The following is a 23,148-nucleotide window of genomic DNA, read 5'->3' on the forward strand; positions in this document are numbered from 1 at the left end:
ATTACACCGGCTCCTCTGCCACAGAATCATTCGGTTTTAGTTTACTTTCCTCAGCCTCCAGCATGTCGTGGCCTGACATGTTAATCAGCAGCCGAAAGTTTGGAGGCAAAAAGTCACTCATTGTGAATAATTTAGGGTTAAACATAAGAGAGGCCAGACTTTATTGAACGCACACATTTGAAAAGGTCTTTGTTGTGTCAATTAGCTGATGAAGCATCATCCACTCCCCTGTTGCTGCCGGAAACCCGATCCGTTATTAAATGGATTCACGTTACAGGGGCAGTGGAGAGACAGAGAAAGGGGACATTTTCAATTACATGTCAGCACATATGACTGACAGTCGGCCACCATTTGATCAGGCTTTTACTTTAATTGCTTGCATGCCATTAAGTATAATCGCTTATGGTGGAATTTAATCAGTGAGGATTCAGCGACACACTGTGCGGACTCAGAAAAGGCAAACAGACAGCCGAATACGTTCAATTAAAGCATGAGAGGTTGTAGACAGCCCCATCATCACGCTTAATTTAACTCTAACACAAACAATATGTTGGTGTTTAATTAGGTTCAAACCACTCAATTGAGCATTTTGTAGATTTTTGAACATTGCAGGCCAAAAGCCACCGGCTCAGTAAGTGGACAAACAACTGCGTGATAAACACTCAGCAGCATTAAGTTGCTGGATGAAAAGAATCTGAACATATTAACAATGAAAACTTAAACACTCGAAATGAATGACATGGCTCTCAGCTCCAACATTTAGAAGACACTTGTAATCCCTTCAGAAAACTGAAACCCTTTGTTTTTTGGTTTTATAAACTATTCCCTCCCACACTGAATACATTCTCCCCACCCAACATCTCTGCAGATGCAACCATTTGCAGAGGAACACAGCAGCCAGATACCGAGGCACAAAGGAGACAGAAAGCGATCACGAGTGGGTACTAGGAAAAGGGGAAAAGGAGTGAGATGCAGAGAGAGAAAAAAAATGGAAAAGAACGCCGGAGCTCAGCCTAACGACGAGAGCCTCCGCTCAGCAGGAAGTCTTCATCCTCCCAAATATTCAGCAGGCACCTGATTCTCAGCTGATGGTCCAGACCCGACCATATTAGGTCAGGAACATCACGAGACCTGCTCCTCCACCACCTGCCAGAGGGCTCATCTCCTCCTCCGTCAAGACTCTCGGGGTTCTTCTTTTTGCAGGGAAAACGAAAACCATTATAGCTGCCGATAGAAGATATCACACTTGTGGATACGTGAGAGATCTTTGGTTTTGCTGGTCAAACACTAATAACTGTGATGAGAGAATCTGTCATCAGAGCAGTGAAGGACTCAGATTTAATTGTTGCTCGAAATAAGTTAGTGGAAAGTGGAAAAATAGACCCTTTAATTGTCTTAAATTTGACAATATCATGTTAAAACTGATTGTACAGTGTAATGGGAATTAGAAAACAACGCTCATCCTGTTTCCCTGTAAGCTTCACTTTCGTCATGTTGTTCTCTCGGCCACCGGGACGCGTTTTTTTGTGGAAAAATGCCGACTCGATTTACGAAACAAAGTTACTGCGTCACCCATTTGCGTTTGCCAAAACCAGGAAGGGAATAATGCTTTCCATGTATCTCTCCCCAGTGACGGATATGGCGGACGGTGGAACAGCGGAATAGACAAAAACAAGAATCCTGTTGATGGAGGAACAAAAGCAGGCGAAGAAGGAGAGTGATACAAAATAAACGACATGCAGTTGGTCTTCTTTCTACTGGATCAGTAAGTAACACGACCAGTCGACTTATTGATACTACCGGACGTTTGACTCAAGGTTATTTGTTCAACTTAGTGTTTTTACAGTTTTTGGACAGTAGCCAGGCTGCTGGTATTAAGTTAACTATGATGCTAACGCTGCCGCTAGGTAATGCTAGGAGCGTTCTTCTTTCTTCTCCTCCATCATCTCCAAAGTGGTGTTGACAACTTCCTGAGAAAAGGTACCTGCGTCCCTACCGGAGTCTCGCTACTGCAGCATCTTTACGAGTGATCAAACAGTAATACCAGCCGGAACCACTAGGGGCACAAAAGTTGTCTGTTGCCTCAATAACACCTTGTTTTGATTTGAGATAAGCAGGGCGACTAAAGAAGTCGGTCAAAAGCTAATTGGAATTTCAGGGGTCAGGTCACCCTAATTAAAATATGAAAACCTTTTTTTTTCTTAAGCATAGTTTTTATGAAGCAATGAGGATTTTGGTTGACTGACACATGGCTGGTTTGACCATCAAAGCCATAATGGAGTTGGCTTTGTGAGGCCTGCTCCTTCTGAGATTATATGGTACGGGCCTGTGCTATTCTCAGCCCATGGCATCGCAGATCCATTGAGCTTTGGCTGAAATGCCACAGGACATAAATATAAGGGAAAAAACAGCGGGAAGACAGGCCTAAACAAAACCTCCCCTTTGACTGCCTCCTCTCTGCTACTCAGTAAAGAAAATAGGGACAACATTGAGGTGGCTGCATTCGTCCTATGTGCACAGCGCCACGCATGGGTGTTCACCTAACAGATGGATATCCTGGTCTAAATTATAATCAGGTTATTGCAGCGAGAAGAGGGACAGCTCATCATTGATAGGCATGTAATTTGCATTAAAGTACACAATGCTGTGAAAAACCCCCACTGCATGTGACATAATCCCTCAGTCACTTCATCTAGTTGCACAGAGCCGAAGATCAGAAGACAAGACTAGGGCAGTTTTGGTTTTTTTAAACGAGAAATTCTTTTTATTTTTTTCAAAAAACACTGCAGCTCTGAGTGCTGATAATACTTTGTGTTTCAGTTTGTTCTTGTTTTCCAGACAGCATTGAGTAGCAGCCTCTGGGGCTTGTCAACAGTCAAACAGGCCTCCTCCTCTCTTTCTCTGTTTTCTGTCAGTTTTAAGTGATAGAAGACAAGGGTGAGGGATGTCGGCAACAGGCATCTGTGCAGGAGTGTGTCGTCTTTTGACGCTGGTCTCTCCTGGCGCAGTGTGAGACCTGTCACTTTTCCTCTCAATCACAAAATCTTAAGAGGCAAAGAGGCGGAAATGGTGCTGAAAACATCTTACCACGTTCCTCCTGATTGGCAATTTGTGACTATTATTTAAAGACCTGAGAAAAAATAGGAAGAACAACAATGTCACGTGTATTCCATTAAAAGGACACAACGGACTTAAAATGTTAAATTAGAGGGGGAAAAAACTCTCGCTGTGTTTATTCTCTCAGTTTCCTGTGCTCACTCGTTTGTATCATAATGGCTATATTCTCACAATGTTCCCCACCATCTGTGGGAATGTGATACCTTTCTATGGCTGAGTGAAAGAGGGGTGGGGGGAGAGAGTGGTGTTCTCTAATCCCAGAATCCCTCACATCGAATCATGCAAATTTGGTGCACTTTGAAGAGAATCCAGCTCCCTACCATATGCAGAGTGAAAACAACAATCTATTATGCATGCATTGCACCAAGCTTATGGTAATGTTATTTCACTGCTATTCCTATAAAGTCAAATTTGCAGATGCACAACATATCTAAAGTTTTTCTTTTAAAATATTATTTGTCTCATCGTGGTGTGTATGTGTGAGTAACAAGCAGAAGCGTCTGGAGGTGTAGCTGCAGACGCTTCTGCTTGTGTCTCGCTGCGGAGGTGATGCTTGAAAAACTGAATGGGTGATATTTTCTTCCTTCCAATCTGCGTTTGAGAGCTTGTATGTTTCCTGCGTTCACACTGAGTATGTTGTCATGAGTCAAGTTCTGCTCTTCAAAGAAAAACTGCGCGGTTGAAAACTTCCTGTGATACAGCGCTATTTGTTTTTCAAGGTGTTGGGGACCGAGGGGCTTAGCGTTCATGATGTGTCCGTCATGTCGTTCATCAGGAGCAGCCCGTGTTGTCCGGCCAGAACAACATGATGAAGTTAGCGATCCGACCCCGGCCACAGATACACTTTTAAAGACCAGGTATTACGCGCTCATCACAACAAACCGCTTGCACACTCTCACTTTTCATATTTCACAAGCCAAAGAACTGCCCGCGTGCTTTGTTGCTCTCTGTCAATGGGTGGATTAAGAACACGGCGTCAATGATATTTCCATTTGTTCAATGGATAATTAGGGCCCACGACATGCCAAGAATCATTTTCCATCTTAGCTCATCCTAATTTGGGGGAGGAATCATGCAAAATGCAATTGGCAAGATGAGATGTGTCTGGTGTCTCCCAAGCGGATGCGCGCTTTTGTCATAACATGCAGTTCTTAATTAAAAGACGGGCGCCTGGCTTGATTGTATTGTGTTGTAATATAAAATAATAATGCATAAGCTTTCTCACACTGCACAACTTCAATGTATTAAAACTTAAGTTTATTAGCTTACATATCTATCTATCTATCTTTCTATCTGTCTGTCTGAACTGAAGTCATCCTTCTCTCCCTCTCAACATTTCCAAAAGAAGGCACTTCACTGAAAGCAACATCAGCAGGTTTGAAGCAGCCTGGGTCAGAGTGGGTGGTGTTTTAAGAAGGGATGGCATACCATTGAAAGTGCACGCACGCACGCACATACGCACGCGTGCAGCCAAGCACATTTTGTGGTGTACCTGTGACAGCGCTCTTATGAAAGATGACAGTGTGTCAAGCAGTTTCTTGTTGATTATGAAACCTATTTCACACACTGAAGTGCTGTTGTTCTGCAATGTTGCATGTGCCCAAACCTCGTACGTACCCGCTGCTCACTTGTGGAGCGACAGTGTGTAGGTGTCACCCTGCACTCTTGATGATGGCTCGGTAGTTAGAAATGCATTTCCGTCAGTTAAATGCACTGGCAAACCTTTTAAAGACCTTTGACCCGCAGTTTGCACACTTTTTGAGTTTATTTAAGATTGAAACATTTTCTGTTGCCCCATAGTCTGACAGTTTCAGTCTCTTTTTTAAGGCTGCACAATTTCATCCTGTGAAAATATTCTAAAAATGTTGTGCTTTAAACCTGGACCTATTTGATATTATCGAGAACTAGAATTACACAGCAGTTTTTCAGTTCTTGTGATTTTGGTGTAAGCATTTGGTTACAGATTTTACCTTTGAAGGACAAAGATGTCTCATTAATGTTTCTCATAATAACAGGGTGATTTTGCATTGTGAAAAATAATTCATTATTCTGATTAAGTTAATTTATTATCATAGGACAATTGGGTTCAGCACATATCATAACGCCGGCCCAATTGACCCTGAAACATCCAACAATACATTTACTTCTCAGCTCGATCTAAAAAGGCCTATTTGTCTTTTTTCTTTAAACTAAAATTTAAAATGAAGCTCAGCCAACAGGTCAGAGTGGTTTACACGTCAGAGGTTTATACGTACTTGATGGAGTCCTTTGGTGCGTACACGTACAGCACAACAGCATGCAGTATATTTCCAGCAAACACTGTCGCACCCGTGCACCCATTATGCATATGAAGCCTCATAACACAAGCACACACCTTGTAAATCTACAGGTTTTTGGGGGGAATTAAACTGTTCACCCGCTGCTGAGAGTGAGCGTGGCCCTATAGGGGGAAGCTGCATATCATGCAGGATGAGAGCGGTTACCACGGGGTGGCTTTATCACTCAAACTGGCCTCGTGGAGCCCAGTGCTCTCTGCCAGCCAGACTCCGAGTTATTCTATGCCAGTGGAGCATTGATTTTCCACACTGTTAGCTCACATTATTCCCCCTTTCCTCAGAGGAAAATTGCTGGGATGAAAAAAAAAAAAAAGGACTCCCTGTGATCGATTGGTCCACTGCTCTGCTGAATTCAGGTTACAAGCTGAGGGAGATGAGGAGAGAGGGAGAGCAGCGAGGGAGGGAGAATGAGGATGAAGAGCGGGGGGAGGGTGATGGTGGTGGTGGTGGTGGGGGGGGTGTTTGTGATAGTCTCACTGAGGTAAATATGAACTCGCAAAATTACCGGATATGGCGGCATATAGGCACAGTTGTAATGCAACAACAATACAGCAGCCCACGTGTGATTGCTATTAACCCTTTTAACATTCACTATTAGAAAAAATAATAATAATAATTTTTAAATTTCCGTATGGGATTATTAACTTCTTAGTTGTGTGTGTTTATTCACGATGAAAGAGTAGAAATGCACTTCAACGGGCTCTTTTTTTTTAATGATCTAAGCACAAGGTGCAAGTAAGTGCACTTCAAAACAACGTGGGTGCCGGATGGGAAAATGACAACTGGTCTGAAACTAGTACACTTGTACACACTAAGTGTACTTTGCACTGGGCATGAGATAGGGCCTGACAGAGTCTTTTAACTGTTCGCTCACAAAGATTATAAAATATTTGTTAAAAAAAAAAGAAATATCTGTGACAGTGAAATCAAAGCCGCCCATTATTTTCGTTCTTCTATTTTGTATCAAGATTCTAAAGTCAATTCTTCACACATTCAGTAATTAGTTATTATCCACAAGCATTGGATACAAAGCCAAGACCTCCAAGAGCAACACAATATTATAAAGAGAACATGAAGTATACGAAGACGTAATAAAAAAAACAGCCCACGCCATCAACAGCCAACAGTCACTTAGCCGTTTCCGATGAATAAATAATGCTCCATCTTCCACTCAGCCATCGCTTCTACAAGTTTTAAATGGTATACATTTTCATTAATGTCAGTGGGTTCTACTTTATTGTGCTATCCTGTATGTTAGGTGAGCCTTTCCCTCGGCCTCTTAAGCCCATTATGTTAGCAGTGATGCATATGAACTCATTTTCACATGATGGATGTGAAGGACGGAGGAGAAGCACAATGGCCCATCCAGCAGCTCATCTGTGAGAGTGAAAACAGTGGCGTCCTATGTATTTCACCAGGGAACGTGAATTCATTGCATATACTGTATTCGATATAAAGGGTGCGATTTTTTTTAACCATGTTAAAGGAACTGAAACCCCTCAACAACTATTGGATGGATTGCCCTGGTATTTTCTACTGACATCCATGGTGCCCAGAAAATGACTCTGAATGACACTGGCCACCACAGGGGCGACAGCAATTATGTACAGAGATGTTTCAGTTTCATTTCTTTAAGTGTATGTAATGTACTGCGGACACAAACAGAACTCCATTCACCTCCATTGCAGAGACAGAAAATATTACAGAGAGATATTAGTAAAAAAAAATATATCTTCATGGTTTGACAGCACTGTGCTATATCAATGCAGGGTTTCAATGTAATCTGGTATACGAGTGTTAAAAAATGATGTATGTATAACAGCCCTGGAAGAATATGTCCATGCAGCCCAGCAGCTAAACATGAGTCCCGTGTTTCATGTGACAAAAAGAAGCCTCTTTTTTTTAATGAAAGTGTGTCCACTGCACTTAATATTACAATGCCATGATACTGCCTATATTTCCATATGTAGAGATGAACCGGTCATTTACTGCTCAGGGTCTTGTTTGGGTTAAAAGACCTACATAAACCTTTGATGTTGTTTGATTGAGTTTCCATGTTTCCATGAATAACTCAGATCATGTCATCACGTCGTCGGTGACAAGGTGGCCCCTCTATTTCTGACAGAGCGGGAGGTCGTATTGATTACAGTCGTACTGCTTGCATTCAGTTCAGGAAATACTGTTGATGTTTCACGTTATGTTGATGAATTAGATGCTTTTTCTCTACTTTTTTCTTATATAGTTGTAGTATTTACAGATGGTGTCAAAAGAGCTTGAGCATTTTGTGTCTTTTTCCAGGGATCACTGAGGATGTAAATTTCTTTGGTTTTACTGGCGTAAACAAACTAAATTGAGATTTAAGTATTGTTTACTATTACTGTGACTATTAACAAGTAGTGAGAGCAGTATTTGAATTCTTGTGGGGTTTTTTGGGGTATGCATTTGATCACAGACTGTAAAAACAGTAAATACGTCTTAGTAATGTTTCTCATCATCACAGGGCGATCTCACGGTGAAAAATAAAATAATTCATTATTCTGATTAAGTTATTTAGATAACAACCATCGTAGGAAAATTGGGTTAAGTGTTTAATCTGTGTAAGTCACCTGTTAAAGTTCAAAATTAGTACTTATCATAGTAATCCCCGGATACAACAAACACTAAATTTACATCTCATCTCAATCCAAAGGGTCAACAGTGATTGTTTTCATATTTATCTAAACAGCGCAATCCCTTTTTTTTGTGTGGGCCAGAACGGGCGATAAGCATTGTCACTTTAATTACATCAAAGTAAATATTTCATTTTGGCTAAATCAGATCTTGTGGCTGCAACATTCTTGTCAATGGAATTTTATCTGAAGCTCAGGACCATTAGTGGCACGGAGTTCTGTGGCAGCCTAGAGGACGGTAATTAAGTCCACTCGGCCGTGACTAAACATTTTTGACATTTTTCCTAGTCTGGAATGAACTGTCAGTGTGCAGAGAGAGTAACCATCTTGTCACTTTGTGTTTGTATAAGAATAGCAGAAAGCTGGGTGCTGCGCTGCAAGTCCAGAGTTTCATATCAGACATTTTTCATTATTCCCCCCCCCAAAAAAAATGCAGAAAAGGAGAGAATGGTGATGGCTTGAACATGCGTTTGTCTGTCTATCTGTTCCGCTGTGTGTGTGTGTGTGTGTGTGTGTGTGTGTTTGTGTAACTGAGATAGAGCGAGAGGCAGAAAGAAACGGACTGTAACCCATTTCTAATTCTCACTTATTTTATTTCACAACAGAACTGAGAGAAGCGAGGTCTAAAACACTGCTGGTGTAAAAATTCATGATTCGATGATTCGAGCTCAGTTAATGTAAAGAAAAGTGGGACACATTCCACGTTGCGCTGCGTTGTGGTTTGCTGATGGATCAAAGCTGTCAGAATAGCCCAGTTTCTCATGGCTTTCTCATGCTTTTGTTGGATTTCTTTTTTTTTCACCATATATTTGTTTGGACCTTCCCCCAAGGTGTGTGCGTCCATGCTGCGTTGCATCTGTGCATGTGCCCCTTCGCTTATGCAGGCACATTCATTAGCAAAAACTAAGGTCGATTTCAACAAAGTTGCTGCATATTGTGATACATTTTGCATCTCATTTCAGGGATGCAGCCGGGTACTAATATGCTTCTCCTCTTGTGCCTCGCTGACATAATGAGTTACAGTGGTATCGAAGACAAAATCCAGAGATAACAAGGTGACTTTGAACTTGCCTCTGAAGATATTCCACTGGCATCCTTAAGAAGAAGAAAACAACCAATGCTTTAATAGCCAATACAAGCATTCCATCAACTTTGGCATGCTTGAGTAAATTGAATACCCCTGCTTTGCCTTTTGTTCTAGAAAATGCATCAAATTGATTGAAAGAAGCAATTACGGTACCAGGGAGCAGTATTGATTTTATGAAAGTGTGCAATTACTTTAATTGGAATAACCGAGTCTCGATTAGATGTTCGTGGTAGGCTATGTTCAGAAAAATGTCTGCGTTTTACATAGTTGTTTTTGATTTTGAGCAAATTCCATTTCCAGTACAGCCCAACCTTTTGTACCTGATTAGACTGTTTTTTTCCCCCCTCCTGTAACCATTTTCCCCTGGATTTCGAAAGACATTCAATCAGCATGGGTTCATAGGAAATGAAAAAAGTCAATGGGAACATTAGTGAAAATTCTTTTCACTGTCACATGTTTGAACGATTCTGTGTGCCCAATACTGGATTTGATTTGTGCATCCCGGCATAAGTGCACAGTGCTGTGGAAGCCCCATTATGAGCAAATAACAACTGTGTTCTATCCTCGAATGTGATGGTTGCTGCAGGTACGATTGAAATGCATCTTCTGCTCCAGCAATACTGAGTTAGAACCAGTAAAAGAAAAAGAGAGAAGAAAAAAAGGGGGGGGGGGGGGGGTGAAGTCAAGCTTTAAATCTTGGCTGCATACCATGTGACTTGACATGGAGCAACCAAATGAAAGAGAGAGAGATAGAAAGAGAGGAGCTGAGAGTGAGTGAGTGAGAGAGAGAGAGAGAGAGAGAGAGAGAGAGCAATACCCCCATAAAACCATATCTGCTTTCAGTTCAAATAGGTCCTATCATCTCCATGACAACAGTCGTAATGGTAACATGGAAATATATTAATGTAAAACCATGGCAACGTTCTCCAATTGAATTAAGCAGCACCTGTGCACATTACAGAAGAAGATAAAAGACAAAAGGAGCCAGCTCCTGCTTGCCAAGCAGCTGTGGCTTTCAGACCTTAAAAACCCATCTACATTTCCTGAACGCGTTTGTTGTCCAATGTTTTCTGTGCAGCAAATTACCGGAGCGTTGAGCGCTTCTTTTTTTTTAGGGGGTTTCTGTCGTATTTGTGCAAACAGATGAGAAACTGGTTAATTATGCTCTTCTTATTCTTCTTTTTTTTCTCTTTCTGCCGACTGTAAGCCCGACTCCTCCGCTATGGAGCGGGTGAAGCCAGATTAAGAGTATGTGTGTTTTTACCATGAAATCACATAATGGTGAGGCAATCATTCAGAAGAGGTAAAAGGGCTCAGTGTTTGGGCACAAAGAGACACGCTGGAAACACAAACTCTGTATATATTGTGCACCCTTTCATTCAAGGATGTGAGAGAGTGAAAGTGGTTGTGTTCTGCCTTCTTGTCTCCGCGCGGGGAAGAGAAAACATTATCTGCATCACCATGCCATCAAATCTGATGGATTTTATCCCATCACTTTCCCCTCCCTCTTTCTTCCCTCTCCCCCATCCTCTGTGTTTACTGGTAATGACAATGGAAGCATTCTCTCACCCTTGAAAATGTGGGTCTGTGTGTGTTTGTGTGAGTCTGCAACGGAAAGAAAGGAAGACGGGGTGAGGCTGGTGAGGACACACAGACTAAGTGGAATTACTCTTAAAAGGATATTGTTGTTCCCAAAGAGTGTCGAACAGCGTGTTCAACTGCAATATTTTATTCATGCCGGTAGTCGTGTCCAACACAGCGACCCATTCAGCACATCCACTTCGCCCTCAACCCTGTGCGTCTCCAGGAGAAAATCCCCGTCTTGCTGCGACGTGGCGTCGATAAAACTCTTATCTCCAATCTCTCAAGGGATCCGATGGGAAACTATTTTCTCCATCTTGCTTTCCACCGTCCAACAACGCCGCTCTTCATACGTTAGAAGGCACTGAGGTCTCCCTTCTTTCTGCAATTGCTTATTTAAATCTTCCAGCTGTTTAATGCATGGGAAAGACGGGGAGGTGGAGGTTAACATGAAATCAACACCGAGGGAAAAATAGAGAGTCTAGATTTGCTCTCTGTCAAACATAAAGTAGGCGTCGGTGTGCTGCACAAGAGGAGCGCGCAATGCGCCGCACCTCGGATCGTTTGATTTAACTTCATCTGCAATGACTCTGACGCTGACTTGGTGGAAAATTGTGATAATATGTCCAATGTACTACTACAAGCCTGAGGATGAGCAGTTGAGTTTCCACATCTGACCATGAAACACTTTTTTTCCACTTTTATCTCATAAATCACAGACATTCCTCACCACATGAAACCACTTGTGCGGTGACATTATACTGTGATTTGTCCCTTCATAAAGCCCGGGTGAGGAGGCACCGGGAACGTAGCCTTGAATTGTGAGTTTATTCAAACTAAATTCGTTCTGCACTCAACTGCCTGCTGGACAAAGGATTAGTCTCAGTTTCTCTGATTCAGATTCCAACAATAAATCGGAATATTTAGAGTTGTCTTTTAGCTTTACTTTTACTGGGTTTTTACGGGGGGTTTTCTCAGCACGAGGCCTTGCTCATGGTGCGAACATTTTCAACAAATTTGTATCTTTTATCACAAAGACATCTTGACACCATAACATCCAGCATACCCGGCGTGACAGGGACACATTTGGTTGAAGTATTCCTTTATTTCCAGGCCAATTATATCATATTGCAACCCTGAATATGTTCGCTGAAATGACAACTGTTGCTGGCGGATTTTAATATCTGAAGATAGCCTTTAACATTATTTTAACATCGTCTCCAGGTGATGTTTCAAATGTGACAATAAGAAAAATGTGTCTTAACCCTCTGAACCCTAAGCCATTATTTCCTACTTTTGTTCCGCCGCGTCACCTCGTGTAGTAATGCTTGACAATCCTCAACCCTGTAATGTACAGTCAAGTTATATACATCTTCTTTTGTCTTTCAGGACAACCTAGGCTATCAGAATATGTATGCTTCAGTGATATCACATGAATGTATAAATAGTTATATGACCATAAAGACAAAAGAAAAAAAAGAAACGGAAATTGAATCTCACAGAAATCTATTATAATGACACATCAAACAACAGTGATGAAGATGTTTCCCTCTTGAAAGCTGTTCTTTGAAGCCTTGGAAAACAATTCAAAACATTCTGACAAATGCAAATCAAAAGTTATTTATATTTTTCAACCCAAAAAGTCACTTGTGCCATTCTGCAAAGCAATCCCTGTCTGCAGTGACACAGAGGAGTGTCAGTAGTAGTGGTAGGAGTAAACAGGAGGAGTGAGAGGTCCTGTTTTCAGTGTGAAATCTTTTCTCTTTTTTCGACCAGTCGACAACACGGCGTCTGACTGGTACAAATCTGTAACAAAGCCTCTGATTGGTCAAAGTGTATCCAAGATGGACGGCTAAGTCCGCTAACGACAACAGTAGCCTTTCACGTTCTTTAAAAAACGGGATAAAAATGATCATCAAAGTCATTAAATGTTGGATTTATCATCATGGACACGTTGTACAAAGTCTCCGAAAAAGACACTGAAGTTCCAGGCCGCACTACAAATCTTCCAAAAGGGCCACGATCGCACGGAAGCTCTGCCCGTCAAAACAAACCGTAAGTTGATCAAATGTTATGAGGACTTTTATAACATGACTCATTTTCTGTCGCATGTGACAGGTCCCTGCTCAGACAGTTAGATCTGCTCTGCATACATGATGTTGTGCTCACACACTGGGGCTGACCGATGATCCAGGGTGCAAGACATAGCGATAAAGAGTTTGAAGGAGACCTCACATTTTTTTTTCCCCCTATTTAATTTCAACTTCGACTCACCCTGTCTGGATGCTTAGCTTTCATTCTAGGACAGACAACGGAGGGTTACATTTAATATGATTCACTTTTAACATCACAAGGGAAAAGGTTTTAAGGAAGATGACTCACCAGTGTGTTTGATGAACACGATGCTATCTTGGATTAGTTGACTGGGGTTTGTGTAAACTTCCCCCAAATCCAATAAAGAGCTAGACAAAGCTGTCTGTCATGCCTGGTATGGATGCTAAACTTTGGCTGGATATTGCTTTAACAAACAACACATTTATATTATCTTTGAGATACTAAAGTCATGTTTAAAATTTATAAAAGCCCAGTAAATTATGTATCTTTTAATCAATATACTGTGAGATAATTTTTTTGCGTGTGAAATACTGCTTCGTAGCCAAACACAATATGTGCACATATATCTGAGGTCAAATTCAACATCCATGTTCGGATCAAGAGGAAAAAGAGTTAATCTACAGATTTGAGGCCGTACAGATTACTTCAATGCCTCTAACAAATGTATCGTGTTTGTCTTCTTACTTCGCAGCCGACCGGACCTGGATAGAGGCCAGTGCAAGAATCATCCTTCAGCCCAGATAAAGATCAAGTATGCTTCATTTAATCAGTGGATGCAACATGCGAAGAAAAAGCATTGTTTCACCACCATGCATGATAGAGATTACACAGAATCTGCATGTTTTGATCACAGTGGATACTGAAAATAAAAAGAGTTTTTTACAGACAGTGACTCTTGTATCATATCTACCAATCTGCATCATAAACAGGGGACTCCAGCGTCAGTTCACTGCAAAGCTGTAAAAGTTAACAGACCCTGAAAAAAGATGATAGAAAATAAAATAAAATTTTGACTTTTGACCAAATAAATTCTTAAATATGTGCAGTCACCGGAAAATAAATCTATTTAATGGTTGTTATTGCTGTTAGGTCACGTAAGGGGGAAGAAAAAAGATGCCAGTATTGAAATTATTATTTTATTTTTGTTCCCCCTTCACTCTGTTAAAAACATCTATAATTTGAGCTTCTCAAAAAAGAATCCTAATTGCTCGTCTGAAAGGGACCATGATTGGATTCTTGAATTTCTGTATGTAGGCATGACTGCTCCGCGTGAATGACAATTTTCCCCGTCAAATGATGCCATGTGGCTCGTTGGTGAGAATGGGTCCTGTTTTCCTACGTGTGCACAAAACATGCAGTCAGTCACGAGACAAACTACTTCCAAAATAAAACAAAAGCAAAACAGAAAGAAAAAGAAACCCTCAGCAAATGTCACCGGCTTGTTTTGATTACACCTACCAAACACTGGCAATCAAAAACTACACAGTCTTTCTGGGGTTTTTGTACAAACAATGTTCAGAAAAAAACGAAACTTTAACCCACTTGACATTATCACCGTGTGCAAATGTTGGCCTTTTTTAATGATATGAAAACATCGAGCGAAAGCTCCTGCAGACTGCAATACACTCTTCCTCAAATGAGAGCTGAAATGCTATAGGCAATTAGAGGAGTCTCTTGAATTTCCTTGAAATGAAGTGCTAAATGAAACGTGGTCAGACTGACAAGTCGGCTCTCCTTCTCACTGAGCGTTCTCTGTCTTGCTGTGGCGCTTCATGCAGAGGTGGGAAAGGTATACACCTCTCTTTTTCCGAAAAATCAAGAGTCAATGCATATAAGCCCTGCAGTGATTTTCCTTAATTGTGCTTTCGGGGTGATTTGCAAGGTGCATGACACAATGAGGACATGATGTCAGTCATATAATATCCCAGCATTCTCAGATGTACAAGGCACACTGTATTGTAGCTAACTTCTGCTACAAAGTCAGCATTTTTCATGCATGGAATAAACCAAAGGGGGGAAAAAACACAACACACATGGACATAATCTTTTAGTGGTTCAGATGTCAGCGGCTTATAGTTGTGCGGCAGAGTATAGGAGTTGACCTCCGCGGAAACTGGGTCATGACCTCCTTGTCTGCAGAGCTGCACCGAGGACATTATAGGACATTATCACAACATATTCCAACAGGAATCTGGACAGAAGTAGGGACTGGCTTGTGTTTCATACTGTATCGCCGCAGCTTAAAAATGACAAGAAAGGCAGATGGAAAGTTACAACTCGGTATTTCGTCCCATACTAGTAAATGAATGTAGACACAATCTTCACTGCTGTTTGTTGACACACGGCAGGTTCCCATGCCCCGCTCAAACAAGCAGGGTCAGTGCAACCTGGCACGGGGGTCAAAGGTCAGCAAGCTGGGCCAGAACACTACGTTTCCCCTCATCTCTGTGAGATTGAAAATCTGTCTGTTACTTTCTTTAAAATTTAAAATAAAAGAATTCCCAAAACAACAAAGAATATAAAATCAAATGAAAAGCTGCAGTCTTTGTATTGTCACATGCTGTGTATTGTAACACAAGCTGTGAACGTATGTCAACATTTAAATGGCGGACTCATCATCCTTGGTTTATGTGGAGGGATACGTTTGGAAAAACTTGTTGTGAGAGCATCATAGCCAGAGTGAGTTTAACATAATGGTTCTATTTGCATGTACCTTACCATAGCTGCCCTTAGGCATACGGTTTGCATGGACAGATCAAATTAAATGCCCGACTGTAAAGGTACATCATGCCCTGCACTGCCGTGGGCATGTCATCAGGAATAAAAACTGATTTGGCAGAATAATTTTTGTTTTCGTGTAAATTGTGAGTGAGGACAAAGGAAGTCAACTGTTTCACTGTCTAAAATCTATTTTGATGATCCTTTCTTCATAAGAATTCTTCAATCCCATCATGTAGAATAAATCTCTCAGGTACATGAAACTGAATAAACCATAACATATCTTCTTTTTTTTCCAAAGGAATACAGATTACAAATAAACATATTAAAACTCAACTCGATAAAAAGAAAAAGGTATTGTTCATCAAACGTTCACAATAGCCAAATTTCAGTGACTGCCAGATAGTAGAAATCGGGAAATAAGTTTGACCCAACTTTATCACAGGTTAATCAAATTACAGATGAAATTATTTTTTTACAAACTTTTTGCAAACATCTATAACCTGCAGAATATTGTACAATTTGTTCTATCATTCGACCAAGAAGTCTAAATATTGGGGGGAAAGGATTAAAGCTATAGAATCTACATGAACAAACAAACAAAACAAAATCACTTTTGTAATTATTCAACAAAAAAAATGTTTCAGTCAAATAATAATTTTTTTGAATACCCTGAATTTTAACCATGAAGCTGTTCACTGTGGGGTTTTTGTCCACATTTGCTTGAAATGCTTCACTAGCTGGTTGTTATTGCTGTTATTGTTCGCTGTTGTCTATGAACTATACACCAGTAGGTTCTTCAAGATACACTAAATACATGTGGAAACAACAAACAAAAAATTAACTTCATTACACAAACACAATTATCTGTTTTCTTCATGTTCCCATGTTCTATTCTGTATACACACACACGCACGCACACACACACACACACACACACACACACACACATCTGTATCTTAGTTGTTTGAATTCCCAACAGTATGAATACACTTATGTTTTCATGGGCACATCTAATCTTAAGCCACTCTGTGATGTATGATCATTTTGAAAGAGCATTTTTAATAATGCATGAATCAGGACAAATTATGTTTCAAAAGGTCACGATACTTTTAAACCTGATAAAAGTTTGAAGTGAAACGTTAAAAATAAAGTTCAATAATGATGCAGATACAGATTTTTTTTTTTCTAGATTGTGACCTTAAGACTGTGGCCTAGTTGTTTGAAAGTCGCCATAGTGTTCTTTACAGTCAATCAATGTAGGTCATGGGAACATAAAGCGTTCTACTATAGATGCTTTACAGTAGCTTTCACTTCCCCCGCTCATACTGGCTCGGCACAGTTTGCTCTGGAAAATGAAATAAATCTTGTGTGGGTGTAAAACAATTAGTGTGCGCCTCTACAAAGTCATCCTTCTTTATTGTTATAGCTTTTAAAAGTCATCATTTAATGACAGCACAAACTGCAGACTTTGCTGGAACTTTGGGAAGAGATTGTTCAGCATTCACTTGTCTGTTGTTGTTGGTTTTTTTTTTAGCTTTCCAAGGTCACTGAAATATCATGTGCCAATTCTGTTTTGAGATAATTTTCAGTTCAAATAAGCAGAACCCTCCGCAGTTCTTTTGTCCTCCCACACTTTGCGCAAATCAGCCTTTGTTTCTGCAGAACAAACCGAAAGCCAAATAATCTTATCTACCTTTCATCTTCACAAATTTTTTTTTCTTCATCCGCATCACATTTTATTTGAGATTAAAGTAGGACTGCATCTTTGTGCGGCACTAATTGCCATAGAGCTTCCGTAATTAAAGGACAATAAAGCCTTAGTAGTAATTAGTTTCTCTTGTTTGGTTGCGAGCCCATCAATTGTGCTTCAATAATACTGATCATTAGCATGCGCCTGGGCAGTGAGGGATGCTGGGAAAGGAGCCCTGCACACACAGCACTCCACATTCCATTCCCATGAAGCCATGGCACTGAGCCATGTGGTTAACTCTGTGTGAGCTGTGCTGGGGGAGAGTGGCAGGACGTGCTTACCGCTGAAGGCCTGCACTGCAAAGACGTCGCACTGTAACATAATAGACCTGCTGAAATAACCACCAGCCATTTAAATTTTCTGAAGGTTTAGGAGCACAAGAGCTGCAGCTGTGGGCAGATGCTGCCGTCGTGGGTTTGTGCAAAAACAATTGTACCCTTCTCTCAGTGTTCCCAGTGCTCCTCTATTCACATTCAGGTTCACCTAATGAAGGCCTGTCCGCAAAACTGTTGAGGAGTGATGAAGAGGCCGTATTATCACCGGTTTTTAATGACGATGCGTCCTAAAAAACGGTTCAAATGAAGTGTCTTTAAACTGAACAGCGTTGGGAGAACAAAGAGCATTTCTGTGCAGGCAGGGCGCAGGGATGTGCTGTAAACTGTGGCAAAGTAATAACGCCAGGCAGCAGAAAATGTGCTCTGTTCTGTACTTTGCCTTGACATGATTGAAAGACAATGGTCCCATGGATAGGCCATTTCAACATCAAATGTGCATGCACATCACAGGGCAAGGGTGTGCCATCCATCACATTCAGTGAGCTGTCAGAAGCAGCTCTCACTGCCACAGCTTCTCTCCACACACACATTTGCAATTGTATGGCGATACAAGATTAAACCTCTGTGTACATATTCCACCCTGAACACGGCATAGACACACTTTTTGAAAGTGTCCATTGTTAGACTCGAGCTGCACTGCACAGGGTTGTGTGTGAGGTTAACGTCACAGCTTTAATTGCAATTGTCTTGTGGTTGTTTTATTCCCCCTTTTAGTACAAAAAGAAAACTAAAACTTACAAATACAAGCACTACTTCAGAGCAAAACAACTTAATGATATAGCTGCTATTGATTTCAATTTTTTTTAAAAGTCATCAAGATCTCTTAAGATACTGGACTTATGATAAATAAAAACCTGACTTTAATTTTAGTCTTTAACCTATGAGAATGAGAGGAGCCAATCCACATTAATTTTGCTCACTGCCATATAGACTTTGACAGGATTCGCACATACTGGCGGTGTCTACAATAAACAGCAGCTTCAGGTATATAGTGCATGCAAATGAAAAAATAAAAAACAAATACATAGAAATGGCACTGAGCAAGTGCAGGGAGGAGAATCTGTGCAACCTCGGTCCATCCGCCTCGGCACAATAACCCAAATGGAATCCTTTATGGAGCACTGATGGAGCAGAGTGCGCTTTATAATGCACAGCCGTGCACACTACTACATTTCCAGCTAATCAGAAGCGCGCAGTTGCAGAAAGGAGAGCGGTTGCCAAGGCAGCCACCAATCTCCCCTCCCCCTTCTCCCTTCGCTCCTCTTTTCCCGTTTATTATCGGCAGAGGTCGCATGGCAGAGAGGGAAGTCCGACCACTTCTGTACTGGAACCAATGCAAGAATATGCACCTCCATAACAAAGCCTGTGCGGAGTCCTGAGAGCGGCGGGGGGAAACGGAGGCTGCACATTGACGCGCGCTGCTGTTGAGCTGTTGAAAATATATATATATATATATATATATATATATATATATATACTGTATATATACACATCGAATAGGAGAGGATCTAAGTTGGAGGTTCGCTTTTATTTGTTCTGGAACGAGGGGATAGTTTTGCCAACACGTGCGCGTCCATGCAGTTGGTACTCTGCGCCCTGAGCGAGTGAGTGTGCCACATCCTGGTGCGGGCTCTGGCTCGAGGACTGCGCATCACCAGAGTTGGTGCCGAAGTTCGGCCGCGAACGGATGTGAGGGAAGAGTGTACCGAGTGAAACTCCCCCACTTCTTGGTTTCTCTCTTTCTTTCTTTCTTTCTTTTTTTTTTTGAAGTCTCTCCTGCTTCTTTTTTTGTTTTTTGTTTTTTGTTTTTGTTGGCGCTGTGTTTGCCGAGACAAGAGTGAGCCAAAGACGCCGAAAGTGATTTCATGCCTTCAGTCTCGCACAGCCTGAGATGGACGTGAGATTTTATCCTGCGCCCCCGGCAAACGTGGGTTCATGCTCCCTACCGACTGATCCAAGTTGTCTGAGCTCGTTGGACTATTACCACTCGAACAAGGTAACTCACAAGTGTATGTCTCCTCATGCGTCGACACGCGTAATGTCTCACCTGTCTCTCTGTCTATGAGCCCGTTCACCCTGGACGCGTTTGGTCCACGGGCACTCACTTGCTCCAAACACACTGGGGGGGGGGGGGGATAGGGGGGGGGGGGGGGGGGGGTCAGCTCGTAAAGTGACCCGGGCTCGGAGGGGCTGCTGTTCACTTGGTCTGGAACGGGACAGAACATGTGTATTACTTTTCTTTTTTTTACACAGAAACCTGCAATCTTTCTATTTTGCCGTTTGGAAGAAAATTAATGGGTCCAACTTTCCCCCTTCTAACCACCATGCCCCCCCCCCCCCCCCCACCCCCCCCCCTGTGAGATTGTGCAGTTGTGTTTTGAGCAAAGCTGGCATTAAATGTCCCACCCGACGTGGAATACCAGGGGCCCTATAGAATCCATACCGTCCCACTCTGCTCCCTGCTCCGACGCCAGCCTCGCTCTCAATGATTTCTTATGGCTTACATGGGTTTTTCCCCCGCTGGGAGTTCAACGATTAAATGGATGTGTACCAGTAATGTACTGTTAATTACTTTGTAACGAGAAACCACAGAGTGTGGCTGCTACGAGTATCACTCTGTGTCCTCTCTCTCTCAGCCTTGACACCCCGGTGCAGCCTTGGGCTTGTGACCTGCTCTGACTCCGCAGGAATTTTAAACGACAGTTTGGAATGTGTTGTAGTTTAACATTTTCCAAAAAAAGATGAGAAAAAAAATGGATAATTAATAATACAGACTCTTGTATATCTCTTATTATATTGTTAGAAACTGCAGAAGGATGGATCGTCAGTTGACGTCTGACAAAAAGTAAAATCAGCTCACGTATAAAGTACTAATGAGAACCATAAACACAACATACACCCTGTGGAAAAACTAGTAAAACCCATTTTAAACTGCCAAATGATCGGGCCTGCAGTTCACACTTGTATTGCCAGCATCTGCAATCCCTAAATGAGACTTTGGTGTTGTCACCTACCATGGTTACATCGGGCCCTGGGTGTTGACCTGCAGCTGGATAGATGAAGTTCCTCTGAGACAAAGAGGCTTTGGAGTTGCTCTTCGCTTGCGTTCTCAGACAACGTTGGCCTTTAAGGTATGACAGGGAAGGCAATGGATAGAAATCTCTGTTGGCTATGTTTGTCTTTCGCTGTGTGGGCACAATGGAACATCTCTGTAAGCAAATGGAAATTTCCAGTAATTAGAACTGAAAAGATCAACTGCCAGTTTGGGTCTTAGAAACAGTGTCGTGCACGATCTTTGCTCAGGTTTGACGGTACACAGAAAAGAAAAGTCCCAGGACACAGTGACTTCCAATTCGATCGCAGATGAAATGGGGTCTATATAAAACATTTACCGATAAGGCTGGTTTACACGTGTCCCAAATGGGCTCATATAACTGTCTTCTCCACCCAGGCTATCTATCTTGTAGGTCAGTCGAATTAGGATCATCCTCCGTGCGGATAATCCCAAGAATATGCTGATATCCACGCACTGCACGAATCCTGGAAACAAAAGCCACTGGATATTAAACGCTAAAGTGCTTCCACAAGAGAGAAAGTGACACCAGCTGCTGTCATCTACAGAAAAGCGTAGCGCCCCTCAAAATTACAAGTGTTCATTTGAATTATTGAAATGCCTCCACTCCCTTTAACGAGGGTTCTTTCCGCGACGGGGGGTGGGGGGCTGGAATTTGCTAGCATCGCATGTGTAACACTAACTACCTTCACTAGCAATGCAAATGAGGCCGGGACCGGCGGGGATGATTTGGTGTCCTGTTAACACGCCGCTCGAGGTCAAGTTCCTCTCCTCAAACGCTTGTCAAACTGACAGTGGCATTGAAGAGACATCTGATTTGTAATGTAGGTACTGTATCCACAGATCAGATCGGCCTGCTGCTAATCACCTCTGGCAGTCCCGGTTGGCCAATTTCAAAGTCAGCCCAGGTCTCTTTCTTAAGCAGAGTGGAGGCTAAAGGTTAATGGTTTTTGGGGCTTACTTTGCATGTTCCTGTCGATCCTTTTCCTTCTCTTTTTTGGGTAGAATTTGATGGGCTCTTGAGAATTTTCTTTCATCTTTGGTCAAAAATATTCCGAATAAGAATAAACCTTTGGTCCGTTGGTGGCGATTTGGCAGTCATGTTGAGATCGAGCATCATTACCGACTGCTCCAGAAAAATCCCCAAAAACTAATTACAGCCACAGAAAACATTTCTCCTTTTATTGCTGGGTAATTAGCAGTGTTAATCTGAGTCGCACACAACCTTAATTGGATAAAATGAGCATGTGCTTGTTTTTAGCTTTATAGCCTGTTTATTTACAAACCTGCTCCATGTGCTACCGACTAATTCTGGATGCTCTGAGCGGAAACAAGCCTGGTTTGAGTAATTAGCAAGTTTATGCGTCTTCCAGGGAACATGTGCGGCTGTCATGCTTTCAACCCCTTTGTCACACGCTTTGCTCACTTGGAGCTGCAGCGTGTTCCATTCATAATATCTTGTGTGCACGAATGCTTCTGGTTGTAAAGTAAACTCTCCGTTCATAATTGCTGCGAATCGGCAATTGACCGCCATTGCATCGGCAGGGCTGTCCGCGATCAGCCTGTAGGCCGACCGGCCCTGAAGTGACATGGACAGTTTGTGCTGAGGTCGTTCGCAGTGATGTTCAGTTTTAAAAACACGGGAAAGAAGGAGGCGAGCAACACAAAGAAAGAGATGCATAAAATGAGCAGAACTGCTTCAAGTGTGGACTGAGATGAATCAGAAAGAGCCATAAATAACCCTGAAGATGTTCACTTCAGTACTTTCAGCGCTCACTTTGTTTCACTGTGAGTGTGTATCTTTTTTATTACTGTGGCGCACTCCCACAGCTGAAGAGATATTACACAGAATAATACCATTATAACAGCGTTGTGCTCTGATGGTGAGATGAAACCGTGCCACGCTTTAATGCTGTCGGCTGCCTAACATGCTGCAGGATGCATGTATCACTCATACAGACACTGTACTGATTTACGCTTAATGTATCAGAGGACGCACTGAAACTAGGCAGATGCACCGTGTCTTATACAACGTGTACAACTGTAATTGCGCCGTGGCTGTGTGTCCGGCACTTTCAGTTTGCCCTTTGAAATGGGAACACAGTGTCTGCTCCTTTATTTGAATACCTTAATCAAACAGTGCTGCTGCTGCCTACAGTACAGCACCAGTATGGAGTGCAGAGCACAGAGAGCCGGCCTTGTGTTTATACACACAGGCCCCACCCAGCTCATATATCCTCCCAACAACTGATATCTGCTTAGATAGGGCATGATTGAAGAGCTGGCTTTGTTAGTTGGTGGTCTCCTCTGCCTGAGATAAGCTAGGGGGAAGGATGTGCTCCATTCGAATGCCTTATCTCCATT

The 23,148-nt window shown here is 42.0% G+C and overlaps 1 protein-coding gene and 1 long non-coding RNA gene across 4 annotated transcripts in view; both read left to right on the forward strand.

The window, feature by feature from the left end:
- Positions 1-1,631: 1,631 nt before the first annotated feature.
- Positions 1,632-13,758, forward strand: LOC118317313. The gene is made up of 3 exons (XR_004795393.1): positions 1,632-1,765; positions 3,837-3,974; positions 13,597-13,758. It is a non-coding gene; the product is annotated as an uncharacterized LOC118317313 (long non-coding RNA).
- Positions 13,759-18,982: 5,224 nt separating this feature from the next.
- The window catches only part of LOC118317306 (TOX high mobility group box family member 2-like), a 74,034-nt gene continuing 69,868 nt past the window's right edge, over positions 18,983-23,148 (forward strand). For 2 of the 3 annotated variants that reach the window (XM_035645878.2, XM_047331149.1), the window contains exon 1: positions 18,986-19,707. In XM_035645878.2, the coding sequence (XP_035501771.2) occupies positions 19,603-19,707 (105 nt within the window). In that variant the 5' untranslated portion in view covers positions 18,986-19,602. Of the gene's footprint in view, positions 19,708-23,148 lie in introns of all 3 variants that reach the window. The other variant, XM_047331148.1, reaches the window with a different exon arrangement.

Source organism: Scophthalmus maximus, chromosome 3, assembly GCF_022379125.1.
Source record: "Scophthalmus maximus strain ysfricsl-2021 chromosome 3, ASM2237912v1, whole genome shotgun sequence".
Classification (NCBI taxonomy): Eukaryota; Metazoa; Chordata; class Actinopteri; order Pleuronectiformes; family Scophthalmidae; genus Scophthalmus; species Scophthalmus maximus.